At 44.2% G+C, this 8,671-nt stretch overlaps 1 protein-coding gene across 1 annotated transcript in view; it reads left to right on the forward strand.

The window, feature by feature from the left end:
- Positions 1-8,671, forward strand: part of HDAC4 (histone deacetylase 4) — a 136,972-nt gene that overhangs the window by 54,028 nt on the left and 74,273 nt on the right. The window contains exon 3 of the mRNA XM_057378633.1: positions 2,881-2,952. Coding sequence (XP_057234616.1) covers positions 2,881-2,952 — 72 coding nt within the window. The remainder of the gene's footprint in view (positions 1-2,880; positions 2,953-8,671) is intronic.

Raw genomic sequence — 8,671 nt, forward strand, 5'->3', positions numbered from 1 at the left:
TTCTTCCTTCCTTCCAAAATTCATTCCTTCCTTCTCTCCTTCCCTTCCCTTCTCCCTCCCTCCCTCCCTGCTTCCATCCATCCCTCCATCCCTTTTTCATCTCAAATTCTTCATTTCAGGCTCCAGAGGGACAAATCCGAGTCACTAAAGCAGATTTTCCTCACCTCTTGCTCCTTCCTTCCTCCCCGTCTCTCCTGAAGTTTTACTTTCACCCCTCCGTGGAGCTTTCCCTCTGCTCAGGGTGTCCCTCAGAGATAATTTTTTCATTGTTCATGCCTTCACTCCAGGAATTCAGGTAGGCCAGGGTGATTTGCATCAGGCTGCAAGATCTGAATACATGGAAAACTATTTAAATAACCTCCCCATTCCCACTTCTGCCCTGCATTTTTAAGCTCATCAGAGTTAATTATAGTCAGGCTGCTCRCAGTTTCCCTTAAGACCTAATTGAATATCTCAGCCTTCGGTTTCCCTTCATTTCTTGGTCTTTTCTYAGTGCTGAAGTTGTGTTTTTGTTTTCCTGTCCTCATCTGGTTTGGTTTTGCCCTGGATGGACTTGATCTGAGTGATCTTTTCCAACCCTGACAATTCCAACCCTGGCAATTCCAACCTCGACAATTCTCTGATTCTCTGAATTGTTCCTTTTGCTGCTTCATCTTKTCTGAGGGATTTTATCCCTCATGTTTCTGCTTTCCTCTGGACTGAACCTGTAAACATCTCGCCTTTGTTTTGGTGTTTTCAACATCCTTCAATCCTGCAGACTCAGCCACTTCCAAACCTGTCCCGGCTGCGTTTTCTGCACAACTCAACCAACTCTTTGGAACGGATCGAGATAAAAACAAATCCTTTGAGTTCCCATCAATGAATGATAGCTTCATCTGGTTAATTAATGAGTAGAAATACCCATCTGGAAATGAAGCTCCACTAAATGTTCCCTGACTCGAGCCATGAATCAGCCAGGCTGGTGTCTGCTGCCCTGCAGGCTCCAYGGACAGCGCTTGGCTGGAGAATTTTGGGGAAATCGTCAGGCTGATCCTCACAGAACCCATCTGGATGGAGGATGGCTTCTTGCCAGTTGTTTTTGGGAGCTTAGGACCAGTTTGGCCAGCAGAGAGCTGGGGAATATCTTGTGGAGGTTTTTATTTTTTTATTTTTTTTTGTGGAATATTTTGCGGAGCGTTTTATGGATTAATTTGTGGAATATTTTGTATTATATTTTCTGGAGTATTTTGTGGAGTAACTTGTGGAATATTTTATGGGATGTATTGTGGAGTATTTTGTGGAATATTTTATGAAATATTTCGTTGGTTTTCTGGGTTGTCTCGTTTGTAAGAAGGAAAAGAGTAGAAGGACATTTTAACCCTCTTCTACCCATTCTAGTGTGAACAGAGTAAAGGGTCATTTTAACCCTCTTTTACCCATTCCAGTCTCTCAGAAGGGGTGCCTCATACAAATTATTTCCTGATAAACACCCTCCTTTTTTAGTGTTATTTTTTTGCCTTCAAACAGAGATTCAAAGAATATTTTTTTGGAATCACTCAGAGGCAGCAAAGACAGAACCTGGGTCTGGCATGGCTTGGTTTTGTCTCAAGTGTTTCAGGTGTCAATGCTTTAACAGACATTCCTAAATTTTCTGCTGTGATTGATCCAAAGCTCGTTTTGAAACAAAGGTTGAAAAGTGTTGGTTTGTGKTTTTTTGTGGGGTTTTTTTTTCAGGAGCAGAAAAATCGATGGACTTTATTTCTCAGAACGAAACAAGTCTTGAAAATGCCTCAAATCCACCTGGATTTGTCCTGCAGAGCACCTGGGGGTGCTGGTGCAAGACTCTGGTTTTGTCCATTTGCACATCTTCAGCTGCAAAGTGACATTTTAAATACTTTTTAAAGTTTAGGGTTTTGCTCTACTCTGGGTATGGTCACTGGAGGTGAATTCAGGCAAAACCTGGAGAAGCCCCCAGCTGCGCTTTCTGCCCAGAAAAATGGGGAAAACAGGGAGAAAAGAACAAATTTTAACCTTTTTTAAACGCTGTCCTTTGCCTGGGAGAGATGGGCTGGCTCCTTTGATGTCTCCAGACAGGGTTTGGTTTGATCCTATCGGAGCTGCAGCACAGAGAGGGCTCTGAGGGGAAAAGTGAGACAGCCTGGTGCAACAAATAGCTCAAGATAAATTTTCTCTATCCCAGCGTTGATAATTACACTGAAAACATCATTTAGCATTTTGTTTTTTTGGCTTTTCTGGGAGGGGGAATGAGTGGCTGGAAACTCAGGTGTGGCAGTCTCCCAACGCTGGTTTTTCTGTTCAGCTCTCCCCAAGATACAATCTCGGAAATATTTTAAGCAGGGAACTGCTTCAGCAGGACGGATTTGTGCGTCTCATTTACCAAGCGTGTTTTTAATGCCTCTCTGAAATCCAAACTTATGCAAAATGGGGCTCGTTCTGCGTGTCTCTKCATTTGAATCTGCTGCAGTGATTTGTGGGTTTTCCTTCCCATCTCCCTGGGCTATTCCAGCCATTCCTCAGCCTCGCTCCGTGGCTCTCTCGTAGCTCTCCCAGCAAGGAAGGAATTGCAGTTTTTGGTTTTCTCTGGTAAGGTTTTTTTGAGCTCACTTCCTTGTTTCCCCAGGCCGGGATCAGCAGTAGTGGTGGGTTTGCAGACCAGGAAAACCTGAGTGTAATTCGGTGTAGAATCTCCTTTATTTTCTGCTCTAGCTGTCCTGGGAATTCTCCTTTCCATCGATTTGTGCTGTTTGCATTTCTGCTCTGCATCAATAATCTTTTTCATTTTATTTTTTTTTTCTTCTTTCCCCCTGCTCAGAACGGCTAAAAATACCTCAGCTACCCAAAGAGTTGATGTGATTTTATTTTCTTCCCCCCTCTTTCCAGATGGGCTTTCTGGCAGAGACCAGCCAGTGGAGCTGTTGAATCCACCTCGAGTGAACCACATGCCCAGCTCTGGTAAGGGAAACAACAAAAAAAAACTTCTTCCTCACCCTTGTTCCTGCTCTGGGGCTGCTCTCAGGAGAAAATTCTGCAGTTTCCTTTGGAGGAATGCAAATTCAGAGTGCTCAGTGAAGGCTGTTAGGGCTTGCACAGCTTTTCCAGGCTGGGACAGTGGGATTTGGGAATGGAGATTGCAGGGGGCTGAAATGCTGTGAGAAATGCTTGGAAAAAAGGGGTCAGAAGAGCAAAGCAGAGTCTGAATGAATCCATTTCCAGCCTGGAAGGAGCCCTGGGAAGCTGAGGATGTTTTGGGGAGCAGTTTCACATGGAATTCCGTGGGGAAACCATCCCAGCCTGCGCTGCTCCCCTTCTCTCCACCCCAGGAGAGTTTTGTTTGCAGATATTCGTACCAGGATGTAAAAAACATTATCTGCTCTGCAGGGAGCAGCTCAGAGCTCCCAAAACCCCCAACTTTCCCTTCCCTGCTCCTTCCAAAATGCCCCGGGGCCGTTTTGTGTTGAGGAGATCTCGCCCGAGATCTGAGCGCTTCTGGTGGTGCAGGTTGGGGAGATGCAAACGAGGTTTATTCAAAACAACCCCAGCACCTCGGCAGGGGGAGGAAAAAGAGGGCTGTGACCTCACCTGGATTTTTGTGGACTTCAGTGTCTGTCTGGGGAAGGAAACTCGCAGGGAGTTTGAGCTCTAGCAAGGAGTAAAAAGGAAAAGTTCAGCGGGGAAGGGCGTGTGGCTTGGGGTTCTGAGATGCCCCTGTCCCCTCTGTGTGCCTCCAAACCTGTCCCTGAGGTAAGGGAGGGATTCTGCCCCACCCTCAGAGGGATTCTCTGATTTTAAAATCTCTGTGGGGGCAYAGGTTTTAAAAAATCAGTGAGGAAACCCTGCTGGTTTTACTGCTCACCTCGCTGCTGAGCTCRGCTCGCATTCTGTGGCTCAGGGCTGTGAAAGGGATGGGTTTGGATCTTTTATCTCTTAATTTTGGTATTGATTTTCCTGCTGGTTGAGTTTAATGTTACTTTTTGAGGTATTTCGGGCCAAAGGCTGCTGCTGGCTGAGAGCTTGGGGAAGCCCATGGCAGAGTCTGTTCTGCTTTTCCCCTGCTGAAATGGAAATGGAGTCATTYGGGATTTAGGGACTTTGTGCTGCTTGGACCCCATTTTGAGTGTTTTCAAGGCCCTGGCAGAGGGCCTTAATTATTTTTTTTTTTTAAATCAGATATCCCAGAGAAGCTGGGAGTGTCCAAGGCCAAGTTGGATGGGGTTTGGAGYACCCTGGGACAGTGGAAGTGTCCCTGACCTTAAAGGGCTTTAAGGTCTCTTTAATCCAACCCAACCCAATCTGGCACTGCCAAATCTGTTTTTTATCATTCTCCTTTTTGGCAATTCCCTGCAGATCTTTCTGAGATTGAAAAGGAGAAGCAGCACCAAGCGCTGCTCTGGAAGAACAAGTTGTGTGTGGGATTGTCGGGTGGCGTTCCAAGTCTCAAGCACGACTGAAATAATGGTGTTAAAGAACAGCTTAAGGAAAAAAAAAAGCCAACAAAAACTGACTTGCTGGTGTCCTGGGAGATTTAATTTAAAGAATTCTCCTGCTCTGGTCAGGGCAAAGTTGAATAAACCCCGGTGGTGGATGAGCTTTGACGCCRCGTTTCTGTTTCAGATAAAATCGCTGCGGTGCGCGCGGAGGAAACCAAAATGTTTCCCTCCTCACCGGGAGCGAGCAGGGAGAGCTGAGACCCTCCTTAGGTGTCTGATGTGAGATGCTGAGAAGGCTCTGAAAATCTTCCTTCCTGCAGCGCCCTTCAGCTGCAAAGCTGGGAACGTCTGAGTGTTTATTTACAGCATTTTGATAAAATGGTTCTTAGGGGTGGATTTGGTTGAGTGGAGCTGAGCTCAACAGCAAAAATTRTTTCTGTCTTTGGTATAAATTAGGGATTAATTGGAGGAAGGGAGACTTTTTCACCCACAATTGGTGCTTCTGAATTTCTGAGGTGCTCGTGGAGGTACCACAGGACAAAGATCAGCTCCAGACCCCGCTCAGGGGTGCAATCCTCTGACCCGGGGCAGGAAAAGGAATAAATTGCATTTCTTGAGCTACCACGCTTTTCTGAATTATTTTTGTCTCAAATTAGGTATCCCTCTTTTTCTGATGGATGGATGTGAGCAGTGGCTGCAGGATGAGGATGCACTGCCCCAATATTTCCAGGAGCTGTTTTTCCTTTTCCTGCCTGCCCTTCCCATGTGCCCTGCACAGCTCCCCAGGGTGCTCTCTGACCAAATTATTTTTGGTATTTTTTAGTTTATTGCCACCTTCCTTCCTGGGATTTTAGGAATTCCTCTCCTGGCACAGCATTTATCAACATATATCAAAATCCCGGAGGCTTTTCCCCGGTGTATATTGATTTTAGGGCTATTTTTGGCTCTGCTTTGTCTCAGGGCAGTGCAGGGAATATCAGGTGAATGTTTTGATGCTTCCCTGGGCTGAGGGGTCGTTAATTTGAATTTTAATTGCCCAGAGAAGCTGTGGCTGCCCCTGGATCTCTGGCAATGCCCCAGGCCGGGTTGGACAGGGCTTGGAACACCTGGGACATGGAATGGGATGAGCTTTAGGGTCTCTTCCACCCCAAACCATTCCATAATTCTGTGATTAAATATCTCCTCCTCTGATTTCACTGGTACCTTGTGATGTAAACCATTTAATCACYGCTGCTTTTCCATCTGCTTTTCATTCAAGGAATTGTGTCAGATCCGATGATTCATTCATATTTGATTGCAGATTTCATTAGAAGCTGGCCTGAAGTTCTTTTAYGATCTAATGAAAGGGTCTAGAGTCATTGATTTGGATTCTGCAAATCCAGGAATATTCCCATTATTCAGGAATATTCTTTCTCATTTTCCAGGCATGTTCTCTTCCCATTTCCCGTATTCTTTCCCCATTATCCAGGAGTATTCTTTTCCCATTTTCCAGTATTCTATTTGCCTTTCCCAGTAGTATTTTATTCCCATTTTCCAGGAGTATTCTTTTCCCATTTTCCAGAAATGGATAAATGGAAAATTATTTCCCATTTTCCAGTATTTTCCCCCCATTATCCAGGAACATACTTTCCCCATTATCCATGAGTATTCTCTTCCCATTTTCCAGTATTCTTCTCCCATTTTCTAGGAATATTCTCTTCCCATTTTCCAGGATTCTTTCCCCATTATCCAGGAGCGTTTTTTTTCCCATTTCCCAGTATTCTTTTCCCATTTTCCAGGATTATTCTTCACCCACTGTGAAACTCTAACCTAATACAGGATTTAGAGATTTTTGTCAAATTCAATCATTTACTCCTGCCCAAAATCCCCRTTTTTGTTGGATAATCTCTGTTTTCTCTTCACTTTGGGCAGAATTCCCGTTCCTGGGCCCAGCTTGGGGTCACACTGCTGTTTGCTGGGTTGGAAAGTTGCAGCAGGGAAACAGAAAATGCAATTCCTTGGCAATTTGTCCCCATGCATCCCTGAGCCCCACCAAATTCCTGAAGCTTGTAAATACTCATACACTCAAATATTTGTGGATTTTGCCAAGAAAAAGGGGTTTTTTTTCACTGTTTCTCCTTTTCCTTGCTGCGTTGTTTTTTTAACTTTATGATTTCTTTATTACTATTTTAAAAATTTTAAATAATAATGTTTTTAAAATTATAATAAAGAGTGTGGAGATTTTGCTGCGTGTTCTAAAGCAGGGCAGGGTGCTGGTGCAGGAACTACAACATAATTCTGTTATGCAAGGGGAAAATGACTTCAGAGCGAGGAGCGTGGGGTGACAGACAAATAAGAATTACAGGTGATTTAAAAATCACTATTAAGCCAAATTCTGGTCCTTTTAAAGCAGCTTTAGCAGGGGATTCATGCAGTGCTGGAGCGTGGTGGGTTTTAGGTTTTTGTGCTGTTTAGAATGCGCTTTACTCTTTATCCCACTGAAGAATCCCTTGCTTGGGATGAGGATTTCAGCTCTGAGGAGCCGTTRCGTAACTCAGGGTGGTATTTACACCTCGGAGTTAAATATTGGCTGCTGGTTTCTGCCCAAAAGCTGCTTTCCATCCCAAATCCTAAGCTGGAGGTGGCAGGTATTGGGGACGGGTTTGTGACTCACGGTGACAGGTTCAACCCCGCTGAAAGGTGACACCCGCCCTGGATTCAGTGACATCSATCATCTTCAGTCCCTGGAGCAAAGGAGGGCTGGGCTGTCACCAGTGTCACAGTGTCTGTCCTCCTCAGGCCCAGAGCCCCCGCAGGAGCTCCTCTTTGTGCCCCACAAACACCCTAAACTGGGGTTTAAAGAGAGTTCCAGCAGCAGTTCCGTTATCCAGAAGCATTCTTTTCTTTTCTCATTATCCAGGAGTATTCTTCTCCCATAGTCCAGGAGTATTCTCTTCCCATTTTCCAGTATTCTTTCCCCGTTATCCAGGAGTATTCTTTTCCATTTTCCAGGAGTATTCTATTCCCATTCTCCAGGACCATTCTTTCCCCGTCATCCAGGAGTATTCTTTCCTCATTTTCCAGGAGTATTTTCCCATTATCCAGTAGTATTCTTTTATTTTCTCATTATCCAGGAGTATTATTTCCCCATTTTCCAGGAGTATTTTCCCATTTCCCTGTATTTTTCCCCATTATCCGGGAATATTCTTTTCCCATTTTCCAGGAATACTCTTTCCCCATTTCCCAGAAGTATTTCCCCATCATCCAGGGGTATTCTATTCCCATTTTCCAGTATTATTTCTCCATTTCCCAGGAGTATTCTTTCCCCATTTTCCAGGAATATTTTTTTCCCATTTTTCAGTATTCTTTCTCCGTAATCCAGTAATATTCTGTATTTCCACTGAGATGACACAAAGCCGAGCTGCTGTGGGTCCCAGCCTCCTCTGATGTCAGGATTTCGGGATTTTGGGATTTTGGTAACGCCGCCTCCCTGGAGCAGAAATCGCAGCCGAGGTCTGTCCCCAGAAATGTGCAGCACAAGCAGGACTTGTCCCCGTCACCTTCTGGGGGAACTAGTTGGCTCGAGAACTTTCGGGATGATGGACCTGTGGAGCTCAGAACTTCACTAGAGTGGCCTGAAAATCAAACAGGGTTGGTGTGGGATGGAGAAATTGTGAGAATGAGACAGGAAATCAAAGAGCTACAGTCACTGGGTAATGCCTGGAGCAAAGAGAAATGGCATTGCCAGGAATCCCAGAATCCCAGAATTATCCCAGAATGATTTTGGTTGGAAGGGRYTTTAAACATTATCCAGGTGCTGGCGATCGACACACGGACCCTGCTCACCCTCTTGCATGCAGAGCCGTTTATTTGATTGGAATTTAATTTAACAGAATTAGGAATCTAATTTAATAGAATTAGAATAAAGAAGCCTCGTGTTTTATTGTAATTTAAACAATTAACAAGTCTCAATCATTCTCTGTTCTATAGAACGGGTAAAGCTTGTTCTTCCTCTGTTTAAGATAAAAATAATCTTTTGGAGATAAGGAAAAAGCAGCAGGTTGGTGATGTTTTGTAGAACTGAGCACTTTGCTTTTTTTTTACTGTTTTTGTTACGTGTTGAGAATTTGTTACAATACTTAAAAGTTTTATTTCGCTTTTCAAAAGCAGTGAGCTTTATGGTGAAGTTTAGTGACTATTTTCTCTCCTTTTCTCACAACTTTTAGCTCCCTACAAACTAACCTTCCTATATCTAATTATAACTA

This window comes from Malurus melanocephalus, unplaced genomic scaffold, assembly GCF_030028575.1.
Source record: "Malurus melanocephalus ecotype Western Australia unplaced genomic scaffold, MMel_1.1 scaffold_369, whole genome shotgun sequence".
NCBI lineage: Eukaryota > Metazoa > Chordata > Aves > Passeriformes > Maluridae > Malurus > Malurus melanocephalus.